Genomic DNA, 19,657 nt, shown 5'->3' on the forward strand with positions numbered 1-19,657 from the left:
ATTCTTCAAATTTCTGGTTTCTTTCTTGCTAAGGTGCAATACCTAAGTGAATGCTTCTTTTCCAAGCAGTCACAAGGACAAAAACAATTAGAACAATAGCGATAATTAAAATATATACAAATCTAAGAAACAGCTGTACTACAATCCTATTCTTACAAAAAAGAGTACAATAACACAGCAATAATAGATAGCAGGAGGAATATGAAACTGGGGACAAAAGGCCTAGTTCTATCCATCCTTACTACAAACTAGCCCTGTGAACTTGAGCTAAGGTATAAAAGCTTCAAACTGTAATACTAGGAGAAGAGACCATGGATTAAGGGTTAAACGTGTTTGCCAACAGCAAATGCATTCAAATTAGGATGCCTGACACTACCACTGGTTAATCCCTACAGGACGGATTCTATGCCACAACCTCACTGTAACTATTTAAATGTTTAAATGGTGCAGGTTATATTTCACTTCATCTCACAAGGTAAAGCTCTGGTTTTGCTTTAGATGAATTCTTACAGTTAGGTGATTTGCATTTTCTTCCCAGTATAGCATAGTTACTAATAGCATGGTATTCAGGTCTGGATGCTCAGCTCCTATCCCAACGCCATCACTTATTAGCTTTGTGACCATGGGTAAGTAATTTAACCTGTCTGTGTACCTACCTCATACAATGGTTGCAAAAATTAAACTGAGTTATTACATGTAAGGTGCTTAGAACAGGGCACAATATATAAAATCACTCAATTTGTATTTGCTACTAATGACTTAGTAAGTTCTCAACTTCACAGACTCAATCCTTTAAAGATATTGCATTTGAACACAGTTACATGAAAAGATGATCATTTTTAATTCACTGAGGCCATTATCCAAAAATGAGTGTAGTTTCAAATGTGGCTCTAATTTTTAGACATGTAAACAACAACAAAAAAAGGACATTTACCAAAACTGAAGAGAAAATACTGCAGCTAGCCATGAATCTTTCAGAAACATTTCAAACTGGTCAGATTCAAGGCAAATTTCAAATGCAACAGACACATGAGAACAAACTAACTGACAATATGAAAACATAGCTAGAAAGGGCTATTAGAATCTATTGGTTTACCTGGAAGTGGAATTGGCATGCCAGGAAGGGGAACACGAAACGGAGGTACCATTACTGGTGGAAAGGCAGGTATTGCTGCTGCTGGCTGAGGTACTGAATGAGGAACAGCAGGAGGTAACGTCTGGGGATGCGGCTGGGGAACAGTTTGCACAGGTGTGGCTGTAGGAGCAGGAGTTGAAACACTAACTGTAGGCGTGGCAACTGAAACAGCAGAACTTGGGGTCTGATCTTGTGTTGTGGGTGCTGATGAAAGATAAAACAAAAATATGTATCACTCCTTCATAAACCAGGTCGCCATATTCATTCATCATTCACTCATTTGGTAAGTATTTAAGAGCCCATTCCATGCACTGCAAGAAATTTCTAACAAGGTCTCTGTCTTTCAGAAGCTTGAAAATAGTCGGTTAAATGAAATACAAAAAATAACTAAAATACAAAGTGAAATGGCAAAAATGTATAGGGGTATGAATCAAGACGCAAAGACCATTTCTAACCGTGAGAGGGTAAAGAAAATTTTATACTGATGACAGGCCTTGAAAGACTATGATTTCAACAAGGACAATGATGAAGTAGAAGGAGAAAATAAGTAAGTGGTGGGAAAAGTGAGTAAAGCAAAGAGGAAATAACAACAAGGAATTGTTTAGAAAATACAAAGCAGGCAGTCAACTAGTAAAACACTAGGCTTATCAAAAGAACCAGAGAGTTATGACTGGAAAGGCAGGCCAGAGGCATAAAGTAGAAGGCTCTGACAGAAGAATAGGGAGTCTATACTTTGCTGGGTAGAGAAAGGGAAGAACTAAGGTAAATGCAGAAAACTGACCTAGGAGAATGCACACCAAAATGCACGGACTAATTACATCGGTGTATGCCTTTCACATTTTGCTACATAGCCTTCATTAGAGTCTATTTTTTAAACATGCATTCATGTGTTATTCGTGTGATTTCGTGAGCATAAAACAGGTCTGGGGATGCAAAATGAAGGTTTCTGTATGGAAGAGAATTAAGCAGTGGTCATCTGATGAATTAATCTGGCAGATGAATGGGAAGAAAAGGAAGAACAGAGGTGGAAAAATCAATGTCAACCTATCTGGAACCATCCCAGCAAGGGAGAAGTGAAAAAAAGATATGCAATAACTGATGACTTGAGTATGAACAAATGGAGGGAAAAAACAAGTTGGGTTTCTCTATAATTATTTCAAAATAAAAAGGTAAAAAAAGAAAAAATAATAAAAACTCATGTTTCCAGTGTGAGACCAGGAGAATATGAAATTCGGGATAATTTGATTCTAATACATTATTTTAAGTACCAAATAGTTATCTTCTCTAGTTATCACATTTAAAATCAAATTGAGACCCAAAAAAATAAACTTTGTATTTTTTACTTTTTAAAAAGTTTCAGTTCTCAAGTATTATAAAACATTTTTGTTATTTACTTATAACCCATTTAGTTCCAAAACAAAATTCATTTTGGTAACTCACTGGTAACAAATACTTCATTTTTTCTTGATGTAAAGAAAAACTTCAATTACCTGTACTGGACTAAGAATGAATTTATCGAATTAAATGAAATAAAACAGTGCATCCCCAATCTTCATGCCAATTTTATTCTAAGGGAAAGCACGCTGTTGAATACAAGCCACCCAATAATCCACCTGACAAAATTTGTATCGTTTTTCAGCTCCTAATAATGAAAAACTCACTTAGGCTGGGAAGATGTGAGCAATTTCATACTTGTTAATGCGGGACTCACCTTGGCTAAATAGACAGCAGGGCCAAACAAGTATCTTCAGGGGCCCAGGAATGAATTGTTGGTCTAGCATAGACCTAGCCTTAGGGTACAGTATCATATTAATATAATTTTATAACAGTGTGAAAAATACAAATTACATGCAACATTTGCCCAGTCCCATAAATATACCACTTAGCATCCGTAATATACTGTAATGGCTGAAAATACGTCTAGTTATTCTTCCCAATGTCCCTGAGGAGGATTTCATCAGCATTTTTCACGAACTTGCACAGGATAAAATGAGTTTATGCTCAACTGGGGCTAAAATATAAATTTCTTAATTTGTATTTCCATTTACCATAGGACTATACCGCAGTTCATACAACACACTTTTTTAAATGTTATGGTAATAATATTTAGATATGATCAGAAGTATGACAACAAGTACTATACTCAGGAAAAGAACAGGAGTTACAAAGCATCAAATTTCAAGTGGAAAGGAACACCAACGGAGATGGCAAAGTTATTCACTCAACCCACTCCTCCTGCTGACACAGGATTTTCTAAATCTGATTAGTGGCCATGAGTCATGAGAGGAAAGACATAAAGGCAATGAAAGAATTCAATGGGAAACTGGGAGAATGGGAGCTAGAACTTAATGGTCACTAACTCCTACTAACACCTTTTGCTGAAATATCTAGTGAAAGGCTAGGCCTCAAATACACTCCTAATCCAGCCTCAGATCTTAATTTAAAAAGACAAGCGATTACAACAGATGGAGAAATACTAAGACTGTAGTATGACAACACTTCAGGATACTGAACCAAGTGAAATAAAAACAGACATCAGGAATACTCAGAAAGAACATCAAAAGTGATGTTTAAGGGCAGTAAAAAGAACACGTTTCTGGTATTCTGTTCTTAGAATAAGGGCCTCCCAATCAGTGAACAGCAGTGGGAAAATGGCAAACCAGAGTTCTGAATAGAATAGTTCATAGCAGCAAGACAGCTATGGGCCTACAGACAGACCACTCTGATACAGAAATGGAATACATATAGGACGGTTAAAGTATTCTGCCACCAACTTTCTTTAAAACAAAGTACGACTACTTCTCCTTCCTAAGAAGGAAGAGAAGAAAAGCAGAAGCAAACAGAGCCTCCACACAGAACTGCAATGCTTTTGTTAATCTCCTTCTGTCATTACCACGAGAGGTACCCCAAAAAAACTGGCAGTTTCCTGCCTTACCACATAAATTTTTAGAAACACCAGCCTGTGAGAAGGGAAAGCCCTTCAGCCAGCTAGTAACGGTCAGTAATACTTCCATATCAGAATTCACCTTAGCTAATGAAGATGTAAAGCATTACTTACATCTTCCTACTAAGTGCATTTTCCCCCAACCTGTCTATAGTGTATCAAGTACAGCCGTTAAAAAAACTGTCTCTGAAAAAACAAACAAACAAACAAACAAACAAAAAAACTGTCTCTGTATTAGGTGTACCTTACTTCTTCAGTTACTTCTGGTTATCAAGCCAATTTGAATCTACTATGATTAATCTCTCTCACATATTTTTAATAGGATAAAAGACATTAAAAATTCCCAAGTCCCTGAAGCTAAGGGACTTTTTAAATTCTATTATCCAGGTAGCAAAACAATCCAACTTCTAATCACCTATAGGGTTAACTATGTATCTTCATATCAGTATCAAAACAAGTAAGCAAATCAATAAAATCATTATTTAAATATTTTGGGGCTCACCTAAAAGATTAAGTAGTACCATAAATACAAAACCAAAAACCTCCCAGAACTTGTGTTAATATTAATGGCAATCTTTTAAGCAAATTAGTAATTCTTTCCTCATTCCTAAAATCTGCTATTAATCCCCTCTCACCTTTTTAGGAAAGGTCTAACCCCGGGGCCTCTGTGGCGTTATACATGAAAATTCTCTTACGATTCTGACTGCTTCTATCTCTGCTCCTCATTCATCTCCCTATATCCCATTCTAGGACCTACCTACCTCTAAATGAGATTACTAAAAATTTCCTAGTAACTTTCCCTGATTTCAACAACCCCCCACCCAAAAAAAAAGAACACCAGAAAAATGTTCCAGAACACTGTACTGATACTGGACCCCTGGAACCTAACCTGCCTCACCCATTTCACTGGTTCTTAAAACTCTCTGTAACCTGGTCTCATTCTGAATAAATATGTCAACCATTATCAACCACCCCACCTCAGAAGACTTTCTTAACAAGCCCATAAATTGCACTGATCCTCATCTCCTGACCTTTATGTTGTTCCCCATACCTGAAAGATCTCTTTACTTTGAAACTTACTCAAATCCTACCACACATCCTTCATGATTTATCTCAATACCCACAAAGTCTGTTCACCCATTTACTCCTCTCCCTTTTCTTAAATTCCTACATCTTCTATTTTCACTGTATAATTGGGCACACTGCTTTCCTAATTACTGCACACACATTATTCTTGCCTCAATGAGAAAAACTGGGAAGTTCTATAAGGCAGGAACAATGACTTACACTTATTTTACAAACCCCACAGCACCCAGCATTACTGCTGGCCAAGATGAACAGCTACCTCTGCACTTTGCAGTTTAGCTTCATGAATGCCAAGAGGACAAATAATTTCTTCTACTAATTTAAATTCCTGTTCTTTTTTTAACCCATAAGTCTTAGTGTCAAAAATGAATTTAAATAACATCAAGGATAACACCTCAAACACTAGGATCATTTGGCAATGCAGTCCCTACTTGTCCATTTCTCTAGCCCCTAAATGAAAATACATGCTGGCTGGTACTCACTTGATACTGTCTGCGAAACCGAAGAGGCAGTTGTTGTGGTAGAAGTGGTAGAGGATGGGGTGGATGATGATGTTGAAGTGGACACTGCAGGTGCTGGGCTACTGGTTGTAGGGGTGGAAGCTCCTACTGCTTGTGCTTGTACTTGCGCCTGCACCTGGGCCTGCGCCTGGGCCTGCGCCTGAGCCTGTGCTTGTGCCTGAGCCTGGGCCTGCGCCTGGGCCTGGGCCTGGGCCTGCGCTTGCGCTTGTGCTTGTGCCTGCGCCTGAGCCTGCGCCTGGGCCTGGGCCTGGGCCTGGGCCTGGGCCTGGGCCTGGGCCTGGGCCTGGGCCTGAACCTGAGCCTGGGCTGCAAGCATAGGTGTCAGTTCTGACTGCTGAATAACCTTAACTCCATCTGGTTTGGTCCATGCAGATTCACGTGTCCGAGCATTATAATAATAAACCTGCAGAGGAAGCAAAATCATTGGTATCCCAAAATCTGTCAACTATCATTAAAAAAACACTAACGCAACTATATCCTGTCTTAGAAGGTATTTGAAAAAAAACAAAAACAAAAAACAAAACTTAGAAAAGTACACGGAAATTGGCTGTTGGTATACTGATACTAGAGGTAGTTTTTCCCTCCTTTCTCCCCTTCCCCTAATTTTCTAATGAGCGCACTGTACTTTTAACATAAAAATGAAAACCAAGGTTATATCTTGTGCACAAAGGTAACTTAGAAAGCCTCAGATTGCTCTCCTCAGAAAGTCTTGCTTGCAAAGTTGGCCCGTGACTGGCATTTGGACACCTGAATTTTAAAAGGGTTTCCACCATTTCCTGGAATCCCTCAACTCCTTGGCTCAGGCAAGCTTCCCTGGCAGAAAACACTTCACACATATTTTCACAATTCCATGCTGGAAGAATTAAACATGTTCAGTGTGATTCCCCTGAGGGGACTCCTGGAAGCTTATGCTTGGCTTTCTCCAGTCTTTGCCCCATACACCATTTTTTCTTTGCTGGTTTTGCTTTGGGTCCTTTCACTGTAATTACTCTTAGCTCTGAGTACTACTATATGCTGAATTTTTTGAGTCCTCCTAGTGAAAACCAAACCTTATGACACCATTTAAAATACAAGCTTCTGGAATCACAGGTAAACAGGTACGTAAGCACTCCAGGCAACCTTATGTCTGTGCAGAAATCCAATCCAGCGAGCCTTTCGTGGAGTTCTACCCTATTCGGTGCCTGTCTGAGACTCATTTTCATTGGCAAGGATACTGTCACTTATCTCCATTTGCCAGAACTCTTATTAACTTTTACTCTCTTGTCAGCAATGAGGTAACAACCTAAATACATTTTACAATTTACCTTTCCATCTGGAGTTTTATTTTCAACCCATATCTCTTCAGTAGGAGGCAGTGCTGGAGTACCAGGAGCAGTCACAGGAGGCATTCCTGGTGGAAACATCATACCCGGAGGAGGAGGCATGGTTCCCATGGGTGGAGGCATAAAAGGTGGTCTCTGTCAATTAATAAGAACAATAATGGTCACTTGCATTAATCTTTTTTTCCCCTTAAAGTACTGTAAGAAAAACTGGTTTTAGCCCATTCAAATATATTCATCTATGTTGAATAAGCCAGGTTTCTCTTTAACAAAAATGACTACTAAAACAGACTAGAAAGGAATAGATCAAACCACTAACAGGGGTCCTCTCTGTTATGGCATCATGGATGAATCAATCTTTCTTTTTTCTTATACTTTAATAACACTGTTTCATACATTGAGTACTGGGTTATTTTCAAAAGGAAAAAACTGATTTATTTATATATCTTGCTGAACACCAAGCACAACAATGCCTTCATACCTCACCGACGACAGGAACCAACCGTAAAAGAAACATTACAGCAATAACTGAAAAAGAAAGACTGGTTATACCTAACCCTTTATTCTCTTTTCCTATTAAGAACTATAAGGTAGGAAAATATTCATCATTTCCATTCTTTTTCAAGTAATACTAATAATGCAGCTCAAACACACAAACATCAAGTTAAAGGACACAGTAAAATAGTTGTCCATTTTACTTTAGTGGAAAGAATTTAAATGGGATATAGTACAATTTTTAAACAAATTTCCTGGAGCCATTACTGATCTAATCCTATCTCTGATAATTCCCATACTAACATTCTTCAAAGGTTGCTGAAACAGACCCCGAATCAAACAATTTAAGTGAAACTGCTATATCTTACTTACTAACGCTGAAATGTGCCCTGACATTTTAAAAACAGATTCTGAACATGAATTAAAAACAGTTCCTCTAAAATCTGTAAGTTACCTTAAAATTCAATTACCCAAAACACCTTAATCTATGTAATGGAAGAGACATTACGCTAATATCATGAAACTGCATTTCCTTTTCCTAAAACTGCCTTCTTTCCCATATACTAGGTTTTTCTGGATCAAGTTTAGTCTTTCCAGCAATTGCACAAAAACCCTTGTTCTATGAAATAACTACCCCAAATATGTCTCATGCACCATTAGCTGGAAATCATTTGGACTTAAAGTAAAACCACACACTTATCCATCAAGACCAAGAAAAGTGTCAAAACATTAGAAAGTATCACATTACACCATCTGATTTATTTCCATTAGAGGGTCACATCAGTCCATTACATTTTATAATATTCTACAAGTAGATTTAACTCTCTTAAAGCACAAATCAGAATAAATCCACCTATTATTACAAGTTATACCAGAGACAGTAGGTAAAAACCTATTTCTTACTCTAATCTTCAAGGAAATAACAAAACCACCTCACACTTTGTTGGGAGGGAGGGGAGAACTATCCATTACTTGGAAGACAATTAATCATTAAGCAAGGGGCTCCTGGGTGGCTCAGTTGGTCAAGCGACTGCCTTCAGCTCAGGTCGCAATCCTGGAGTCCTGGGATCAAGTCCCACACTGGGCTCCCTGCTCTGCAGGGAGTCTGCTTCTCCCACTGACCTCTTTCCTCTCATGTTCTCTCTCTCTCATTCTCTCTCTCTCAATAAATAAAATCTTTAAAAAAAATCATTAAGCAAAATATTAAAACTCTGTCTCTTCCATAAATATAACCCAATCTAAACTGAGTTAACATCACTTAAATACTACCTCATTACCCTTTTCTATTTTTAGTTAAGTTCATTCTTGATTATCTAAGCTAATGGAGAGCAGATGACAGCACTGTATTTATTTGGTTTCAGAGATGTGCAGGCTGGATAAACGTGAAAACAGATACATACTCAAACAAAAAGAAAACAATCTCAAAAGTAGACATTTGAGAGTTGATACCTTCATGACACCATTTCAGACAGCAACTGGGTCTACATAAACCAGAAAGAAATATTATGCCTCGGGTTAAAATACCAGAAAAATGGGGTGCCTGAGTGGCTCAGTGGGTTAAAGCCTCTGCCTTCAGCTCAGGTCATGATCTCAGGGGCCCAGGACGGAGCCCCACAGCGGGCTCTCTGCTCAGCAGGGAGCCTGCTTCCCTTCCTCTCTCTGCCTGCTTGTGATCTCTGTCAAATAAATAAATAAAATCTTTCAAAAAATAAACAAATAAAATAAAATACCAGAAAAGTAGTTATTTAAAGAAATCCCACAATAATTCCATTTCTAATGGAATTATTTAATTTTAATTTTAAGATAACCCTTTTTTCCCCCTCAGGGAGAGAAAATCCAAGTACTAAACCTAATGTCTTTGTTGTCACTTTCTAGAGTCTATCCTAAGCATCACTTCTGGGGAGAATTGCTCAGAAACACATACACGTGTATTTACATTTATTGGCAACATGTACAACTGAAAATAAATTTCGCCCACTCTATATATTAAGACTTCAAATTTCATAACCCATAAAGACAGATTACTAAATTCTCAAGAGATAAAGGCATGTCAGAAATACCTTGCTGAATCCTAGTTTTATATGTATGGTTTTTTATCACCATCTAAATTCCCATTCTGAATTTCTATCCTAATTATGTTTCCACTGCTTTTGGAAACATGTTTTTTTGTTAAATGCGCTAACATCTGAATGTTCTCTTCAACTCCCATTTTCCTAAAAGCAGTGAAACAAAGAACTAGTTTTTAAGCACAACTCATACATAATATTGATACTGACACTGACAAAAAACAATCTCTACGTTCTTTACCTGGAGGTGCGGAGGACCCATAGGTGGAGGAATCCCTCCTGGAGGAGGCATAGGCGGCATATTAGGATCAAAAGGAGGACGTCCAAAAGGGGGCCGAGGTGGTGGTGGAGGGCCTCGCATCATACCAAAAGGTGGAGGAGGCCGCATCAGAGGTGGTGGGCCTCGCATCACTGCATTTGGTGGGGGAGCTGGGCCTCGGAATCTCAAGGCCTGCTGTTGAGCCATCCTGTGTGGGAAAGCAATGTATAAATTTTTCCTTCTCAAAATTACAAAATGTAGCTATTGATCTCTAATTAAAATCAAATTTAAAAGGCCCTTAAGAACAAGTGGAGTTGGAAAGTCATCATTTAACACACATGTTAAAAAGTGCATCAGTCAGAATGATCAATGGTCACCAAATCCAGGAGGAAATTTGGATGAGGATGGTATTTGGATGGTCTTAAAATGTCTCCCCACATCCTATCTACAGTTGCAGGATAGAATGAAGAACTACTAACTACATATTAAGGAAACTGGGCAACACCCTGACCAAGTGATCAAGATTACTATCATCTAAAAAGAATAAATGGACACTATATGACTGAGAGGGACATGATATCCCCTATTCCAAGCAAGAATGTTAACCTCAATCTAATAATGAGGAAATACTAGACAAACACAAACTGAGGAATGGTCCATTAAAAAGGGAGAAAGGAGGGGTGCCTGGGTGGCACTGTCAGTTAAGTGTCTGATTTGATTTTGCCTCAGGTCATGATTTCAGGGCCGTGAGACTGGGTCCAAGCTCAACACAGAGTCTACTTCAGATTCTCTCTCCCTCTACCCTCCCCAATTCAGCATGTGCTCTAAAATAAAATAAATAAATCTTAAAAGAAAAAAGGGAGGAATTGGAGTGTATTCTTTACAAATGTCGATGTTATACCTAAAAGATGAAGGGAGGCTATGGAAATGTTCTAGATTTTAAAGGAAGCTAAAGAGATGACAACACAATACTGACTCCAGACTGAATTCTGTACTAAAGAGATGAAATGCTATACAGGACATTTTTAATTAGTGGAAAACACTTAGGATATGGAGAGTAAGTACTGTGCCAGTGTAAATTTATGAAGTGATAACTGTGTTGTAGTTAAGTAAGAGTATCTCCATTCTTAGAAAAGAGACACTTAAGTATTTAGGGATAAAGGGCCATGGTATATGGATCTTACCCTCAGATGGTTCAGAGTAACAGAGAGCATGCATGTGTGCAAATAATAAAGCAGAAGAGACAAAATAATAACACTAGGTGTATAACCTTCATTTCTGCAACTTTTTGAAATTACTTCCAAACACAAAGCTTTTACAGGAGAGGTGGGTAGCAGCTTAAGAGATCACAATTGTTCTTTTACTAACAGAAAAGCCTTTCACTACATTGCACCTCACCCCATCCCTCAATCTCTGAACACCCTGGTTTGTTTTCTCCATGGCACTTAAACAGATAGGTAGTATCACCTAAGAGGGTATTATCTATCTCCTCTCACAAGTGTTCTTAAAAAAATTATTATCTCTGCTTACAATGTGTCGGGCAGCGCTCTAAGCTCTTTTTAACTCACCCTATGAGATAGATGCTACAGCTGGACCCCTGAACAATACAGGTTTCAATTGCGCAGGTCCACTTACGGGTGAATTTTCTTCAATAAATTTCGTACAATACTAATTCATGTACTCTTCCTTAGGATTTTCTTAACATTTTCTTTTCTTTAGCTTACTTTATTGTAAGAATACAGTATACAATACATATAACATGTGTTAATCAATTGCTTATGTTATGGGTAAGGCTTCCAGACAAGAGCGGGCTATTAATAGTTTAGATTAAGGGGAGTCAAAAGTTATATTTGAGCTTTCAAATCTCGTGGGGTTTGGGGGTCAGCATCCCTAATCCCCATATTGTTCAAGGGTCAACTGTATGATCAACCTCATTTTAAGATGAGGACATTATGGCACAGGAAGTTTATCACTTGCCCAAGACCTCACAGTGGTTCAGCAGTAAAACCAGGATTTGAACACAGACAACTGGCTCTTAAATACTACACCAGGCTGTCTACATAAATGCCTTTAGAGCCGGAATTCTGTCTGTCCTGTTCTCCTGTATACTCCCAGCACGCAGGTCTGCACACAGTAGGTCTCAGTATGTGTGGAATCAACCAATAAATACCTAGGTGATATTGTACCTAAGTTACTTTACAAGTAAGTTATGTAGAATATTATAAAAATTATTTTTAATATAATTCACCTTAGTCTTCCCAGTAGCTACTGTAACTTTCTACTTTATATCTGAAATTTATGTTTCTTTGTTCCCAAGATTAATAGTTACATTCCTTATGTATACTTGAAAATAATCATTTTTTATACTCTCCTCACCAAGCTCTTCCAACTTTTATACATTTTTAACCCTCCACTTAAGATTATCTTTTGAACTTTCTCTGAATTTTCCACATTGTAGTTCAACTGTCACAAAAAATTCTAAGAACCAAGATGCCTTCCATGAGAACACTAGGATTATAAACACATCCACGAACTACTATACCAAGTGTATTTAACCAAATTTGCAAATGATCCTGCGCTCACAAAGTATGAGGTAAAAATGGTGACTACAAAAAGAAGTAAGGATTGGGGCGCCTGGGTGGCTCAGTGGTTTAAGCCGCTGCCTTCGGCTCAGGTCATGATCTCAGGGTCCTGGGATCGAGTCCCACGTCGGGCTCTCTGCACTGAAGGGAGCCTGCTTCCCTCTCACTCTCTCTGCCTGCCTCTCTGCCTACTTGTGATCTCTCTCTGTCAAAATTAATAAATAAAATCTTTAAAAAAAAAAAAAAGAAGTAAGGATCTTATCAGAATGATCAGTCTTCAAATTATATGCACTCCCCAAAGACAGAAGCCACTGTTACTGAAGAAAATCTTAACTTTTGAGCAGAAAAAAAGTTAAGCACCAAGGAAAAAATACCCTTAGCACTGAGTTAATAATGTACCTTAATCTTCTGATTTCCTTTGAGTCTGCATCTCCCCTTTTGAAAAATTTACAGTAATTCTTTCTTTAGAATTTCACTTCCCAGTTACAGCTTGAAGTTAAGCATTTAAGCTCTAGAACCACAGAAAAGTCAAATCAGGGCTCTGCCTTTTGTTGTGAGGCTAGTTACATAATTTCTGAGCCTGAATATACTCAGATGTAAATTAGCAGGGGAAGAGAAGTAAAACCTACCTCCTAACTCTGTTCGATGAGTTAATGCCTGTGAAACGTTTAGGATAGTATCTGCTACACACTAAACTACTTTATCATTACTTTCATTCCCCCACAAAACCTAGCACATTGCTCTACCTGAAAAGACAATTCACTGTCAATTTGACTAGACAGCTTAGCTATCAACTCTGCCACTAAAAATGGTGACAAAATTACAGAACTTCCTCCACAAACAGCCTAAAGTTGCCACCTTCTGATGTCAGATCTGTATGGCACTCATGCTGAGCTCTCTATGCCATTATTTCATTCCATCAGGAGGAATAAATGAGCCAATAAAGCACCTGGAACAGCACCTAGCACTTAAGCCCTCTGTATTAGCTATTATTGTGGTTCTAACATCAGTATAGTAAGATCAGTAAGTGTTAAATGGCATTAATATTAGAATGTTAGCTATACTATCGCGTCAGCTCTATTACTATAATTACTACTAACAGATTCCCTATAACCTGACCCCTCTATAACTTGACCTCTCTATAGACTCCAGTCCACTTTTTTGATCAAGTATTTCAAAAGCTCACTACCGTGAAGCCTCTGCGTGGCACGCTTTTCCCAAAATGTTTACATAACTGGCTCCTCGTTATTCAGCCTCATTCAAATGTTACCTCAAACTCTTCCCATCCCAAACCTCTCCTAGTCCCTTCTCTGGCTCAGTTTGAGTTTTCAATTATGATAAAGATATGATATGATAAAAAATTTCTCACTTGCTTACTTCTGTATTATCTCTACCCAATAGTATATAATTTCCCCTTAGTATACTACAGCGTTGATAATGTTAAAGCATTACTCTTTTAATAATATTATTATGAAATGAAAATTGGATACTTCTTACATACCAAGCAAGTTATATGGACAATATGGGCACTATTTTATTCTCACCACAACCCAATAAGGTTAAGTTTGGCACCATTTTTAAGAAGAAAACTATGGCACAGAAAAGTAATTTTTTTAAGGCAGCTGGCCATAGTAGGACCCCTGTATTTTTATTCACATTTTACAATTGAGGAAACTGAGATTGCAAGCACCTTGTCATAAAACATTAAGCACTAATAGGTAAGTAAACAAATGATCTATACAAATACAACTCTATAAAAGCTTTCTTAATGGGTCCTCAACCATTAAGGGATGGATGGCATTTGGACCTCTGAATAAATTCTGTCTATTGTGGGTTATTTACATCCCTACCACTTCCAACCTTTTTGGAAAAAGAGAAGTCTCCTTATATGAATAGAAAAATAATTTTTTTTTTTTTTTTTACAAGAACACATGTACTACCCTACTATTTTATCCAGACATGCAATGTCCCCAGTGGTGAAGACAACGCTGCCATTACTTTAATAGAAGGGGCAAAAATAAAGAGATGCTGCTGATGGGAGTCAAATTAAGTGGTAAGATTGTGAGGAGACCTAGACCCTGCCAATTACTCAAGGACCCTGCATAAGTCTCTTCACATTTGCAGGCTGGTCATTTATTTGATGAGGTTAGTTTAATTCAGAATTTAGATCAATCTTAATTAGCATGGAAGCTCCTTGAGGACAAAGGTTTCTGGTCTGGTTCAAGGCTCTACTGCCAGCAGGTACAGAGGTCAATGACGGTTACGAAGGACACACTAAATATAGGTCCAGAAAAGAAATCATCTCTAAATCTCCTGTATTCATTTATTTACCATATATCCATTGAACACCTCATTTGCCAGGGACTGTGACAGACACACCATGATATATATAAAGGACACTAATACAAAAACTAAGCCTCAATTTCTACCAAAGAAGCCGCATAAACAGGTAATTTCCTCTTAAACCCTGAGATGCTAAAATAAATTATTTTATTTAAATGAAATAGTTTTACAATACGCTCTGGAAGCAACTTCCAACCCAAGAGGCCAAGGTATAAAATATGTGCAACAGAACACCTAATTAAAAACCCTATTCAAATCAGTTTTGCAACAATGTCTAGCTACTATTAATAAAGTCTAGGGGCCCCTGGGTGGCTCAGTGGGTTAAAGCCTCTGCCTTCTGCTCAGGTCCTGATCTCAGGGTTCTGGGATGGAGCCCCTCGTAGGGCTCTCTGCTCAGTAGGGAGCCTGCTCCCCCCCCCACCCCCGCCTGCCCCTCTGCCTACTTGTGATCTCTGTCAAAAAAAAAAAAAAAAGTCTGAAAAGTCTACTTATTGTAAAACTCTAAAATGCAAGTACTGTTCCCAATATGACTAACTGAAGTAACTATTCTCTTGAGATCACAATCAGAAATAAACTTTCTATCACTAATATCGAACCACCCTGACAATACACTTTCATCACTCATTACTAAAGTGTACATAGGGGTTTAAAGGATTTGAAATTCATCTCTGAAAGAAAACAAGATTTTATTCCTATCAAATAAGGATTTTTGTGTGTGACAATTCAGAATTTAAAAGACATTCTTCCTGAAAACTTGAGTAACAATACCCACTTCTTTATACAATTTCATCTTGAGCTCCAGACGATACCAAAGCGTCCTCATAACCTACAGTGTTCTTTTTCATTTTCAAATGCTGACAATGGCACAATTCAGAATGAAAGCTGAACGTCTGAAATGACATCTTTCCCACGCAGGGGGGCGAAAATGTACCGAACATACATAAAGTTCTGTACCTCTCGTCCTCAAAAATCACTGACTGAAGAATTTTTCTCGAGACACTCTTGCTGTACCAAATCTTAATTACAAATTCCATAGGCACTGAGATACCAGAGGAAGAAAGGTCACTGCACTCTTTAGGGCAATGGCATAAGGAGAGAATGGAACAGCGATCCAGACTGCAGGCTCGGGAGCCTGACCACCTGGGTTCAAGCCACTTCCTGGAGCCACAATTCCACCAATACGACCTTGTCCCACTTCCTCAACCTCCACGGGGTTCAGTTTCCTCACCTGGAAGATGGGCAAGTAACTTAACCGAGGAGGGGCCTGCGAAATGACAATAGCAACTACTCCAAAGGCACACCGAAGCACGTTAACAAACGGCCACTGCTACTGCTGTTATTCCCAAATGCGGCAGGACGAATACGAGGAGGAGAGAAAGAACGGAAACACACAGGAAGTTCAGAAAAGCAAGCGATGTGGGGATGAAGGCACAGGGCGGACGCGGAGACCGCGGAGGGCGTGGGGAAGGCTGGGCAGAAGTGGCGAGAGGTCCCCGGGAGTTCAGTTCAGTGCGGAGTGTACGGGGTCGAGGAGGAAAACCAGGCCCGCGGCAGTGCGAGGCCGAGAAGAAGGCTGAGGGGGGCCGAGGCGGAGGCGGCACGCGGCTGAGGCGGGGCCCCAAGGCGGGAACGCCAGACCCCGGCCGCAGGCCGCGAGGGGCGCCGGGGACCCGTGAAAACCGCAGGGAGTGCCCGGACAAGGCGTAGGAGGCCGCGGCTCAGCCCCGGTCCGGCTCTCTCATTCAAGCCACCTTCCCCTTCCCCCTTGGCCAACCCCATGCGGTCCTGGCCCCGAGCCGCCGCGGCTCCTCCGCCCAGCCCCCACCGCGGATCTCCGCGCCACAAGCCTAGACCCTGGGACTCCACTGTGCTGAAATATATGGGGGGCAGAGCCCCTTACCTGAGCTCCCCCGGGTTGAATCGCTCACCGTCCCCCCCGTCCCCGCCACGCTCCGCCATTACAGAGGGCCGCGTTCATCCACCCGCCGACTGAGCGTACCCTATTGGCCGGACGGATCGTCAATCCCGTGGGAGCGAGGCGGAGGTCGCAGAGATCTATGAGATGATTGGCGAAGCTTTCCATCAATCCTCAGGCTGGGGGTGGCACCTGCCTTACGATTGGTGAAAGGGCCCGCCGACTTTGAAAGCGGTATCGAGACAGCCAGTTGATTGGTCACTCGGAGGCTTTATGGGAAATGAGACTTGAGCAACGAGGGAACGCCGGCGCCCTCTTGCGGTCAGCAAAACTAGGTCCTCCCACGTACTCCGGGCTGCGGTAGCCACGTGTCTGCCGGCTTCCAGGAAAGCCAATTGGGGAGCCATGTTGACCACACATTTGGCAATACTGGCTCAGGCTGAGCCCCTTTCCATGCGAGAGCCAATCAAAAAATCAAAAAATCAACCTGGGTCGCGCCTAAGCCAATCACAGAGTGGCTGTGGAAATAAGCTATCTCCCGGCTTTTCAGAATTGAGAGTCTTAAACGACCAAGCTATTATAGCCGCGTTATTAATAATAGGTTACTAAGTACAAAAGTACCCCCTAAATTGTATCGCCGGCTGATGAATGTTGTAAGTTTCTGTATTAAGACAAGTTGGAGGTGGCAAACCTCTGCTCAAAACATCCGTCTTTCAATTTCAAAATACACTTGTCTGAAATCAGCACACCCTGATACCCTGAAGGAATTCTGTTTATTTCTCTTTTTTATTAACGGGGAAAAATCAAAAATAAACCTTTAAACTTAGATATCATAGGAATAATGAGGATGAACCCTATGTATCATTAAGGAACTCAAAATATTAAAATAATAGATAAATTTTGCTCACACCTAACCACACGTACCAGGGACAGTCCTTAGTACTTGACATGTATCAGCTCTCTGAAGGCTCACAAACACGAGAGGTGAGTACTATGAATAGCCACAGTCTATAGATGAAACTGAGGTACAGAGAAGTTAAGTAACTTCACAGAACTAGTAAACGGTAGAGTGTGCCCTTAAACCCACCATTCTTAAGCATCACATCCAAGAAATTTGAAAACATACTCCCACCACAAAAACTTGGGCAAAGTGTTTATAGCAACATTATCCATAATAGCCAAAGAGTAAATTCACCCAAATGTCCAATCAAGCAATGAATGGATAAAAAAGTGCTACATCTAATCTATACACAGGAATATCGGTCATTAAAAGGAAGTACTGATACATGCTACAACATAGAAGAGACTTGAAAACATTTCGTTAAGTGAAGAAAAAAAAAAACACAGAAAAGGCTACATCTTGTATGATTCCATTTATATTAACTGCCTGGAATAAACAAATCAAATACAGACAGAAAGTGAATTAGGGATTTCCAGGGGGTGATGGGAGTGACTGCTAATTGGTATGGGATTCGTTTTTGGATGATGAATATGCTCTGGAATTATAGTGATGATGACTGCACAATTTGGTAACATCCTAAAATGTGTGAACTGTACACTTTTAAATGGTGATGTTTATTCAATGTTAATTATAATGCAATACCTGCCATATTGAAACCTCAGTAAAATATTCAAATCAATAGGATAAAATGTAATCAGTGTAATCGATTTTTCAAAATATATCATAAACTTGCAGATAGCTGACTCTCAGTGCCAAATAAGTGCAGGGGTAAAACCACAGTCATTTTGTGCTGTATGCCTTTGTCTGTCTACGAAATGAGAGGACTGGACAAGATGTGTATTCAGTGAAAAGGATGAGCAGTGCAAAATGTCCCTAGAAAAGCCCCAGCCCCACCTCAGTTCTGAGGTGATCGACTGGTGAAGGAAAGAATGGTTAAAATTGCCATACATGTGTGGCCAAACCACAGTGTCAGAGTGAGAGGGCAGATCCCTTTTCCAACATCAGCCTGCATCCCCAAATCCCAGCAAACTCTTCTGAGAAAAATACTGGTATAGATGGCTGAGGATGAACTAATCCCCACTGCTAGGGGAACAACAAAACACCTCAAAATAATTACCTTAGAGAAAGCGAATCACTGGCCTGTATAACGAGTGAAAACAAACCATCATCTTGAATGAACGGAAGAAGCTCTTTGCACTTGTAATGAAAGTTTCATCATTTGAGAGTTTTATTATTTGTCCATATATAGAAATTAAGATATTTATGTCATTGGATTCTCTTCTTTTTAGTTATTTAGAGCAGGCATACGTACAGATGTATGTGTATCACATGTACATGATTATTCACATATAATCATTTCATTGTCTCATTGCTACAGCTTATTCACATGAACGTGAGCTTGACATTCAGTCATTCTGCACTCAATAGTTACACAAATCATACTGCAAATATCTGATCTGAGCCGCATTTACAGTGAACCATTTTACTGAATCAACATGAAAAAAAAATAATTAAAGGGACTCAATGCATTTTTCAAGAGACCAAATGCACTTTCCTATAGTCAAAGCTTGATAACTCAGGATATTGAAAATGTGCATAGCTACACAGAACAGAAAAAACAAATACCACCCTTAAGCAATTGGCAGCAGCTGGATTATAGACCCTAAATCTTACTGTATCAAAGGGAAGTAAAGAGACAGTGTTTGTTTAAGACTAATTAATATCATCAGGGCTTTAAGCTTTAGCTATGAAGTCACTCTTCAGAAGTAACTCTTTAAAAGTTGTTCCAGGGGTGCCTGGGTGGCTCAGTCATTAAGCATCCGCCTTTGGCTCAGGTCATGATCCCAGGTCCAGGGATCAAGTCCTGCATCAGGCTCCTTGCTCGGTGAGAAGACTGCTTCCCCCTCTCCTACTCCCCCTTTTTGTGCTCCCTCTCTCACTGTGTGTCTCTCTGTCAAATAAATAAAACCTTTTTTTAATATGATAATTAAAAGTGGTTCCAGTACAGAATCAGGCTTTTCTTTCTAATAA

General features: G+C 39.6%; 1 protein-coding gene across 4 annotated transcripts in view; it reads right to left on the bottom strand.

Annotated features, from left to right (window-relative positions):
* Positions 1-16,767, bottom strand: part of TCERG1 (transcription elongation regulator 1) — a 64,827-nt gene extending 48,060 nt beyond the window's left edge. For 3 of the 4 annotated variants that reach the window (XR_006817695.1, XM_045999424.1, XM_045999423.1), the window contains exons 1-5: positions 16,651-16,767; positions 9,808-10,033; positions 6,991-7,143; positions 5,648-6,089; positions 1,097-1,339 (exon numbers count right to left, since the gene is read on the bottom strand). Coding sequence is in view for 3 of the 4 variants with exons in the window: in XM_045999424.1 (XP_045855380.1) it covers positions 1,097-1,339; positions 5,648-6,089; positions 6,991-7,143; positions 9,808-10,033; positions 16,651-16,709 (1,123 nt within the window). In the remaining variant the exon portion in view is untranslated. The remainder of the gene's footprint in view (positions 1-1,096; positions 1,340-5,647; positions 6,090-6,990; positions 7,144-9,807; positions 10,034-16,650) is intronic. The other variant, XM_045999425.1, reaches the window with a different exon arrangement.
* Positions 16,768-19,657: the final 2,890 nt, after the last annotated feature.

This window comes from Meles meles, chromosome 3, assembly GCF_922984935.1.
Source record: "Meles meles chromosome 3, mMelMel3.1 paternal haplotype, whole genome shotgun sequence".
Classification (NCBI taxonomy): Eukaryota; Metazoa; Chordata; class Mammalia; order Carnivora; family Mustelidae; genus Meles; species Meles meles.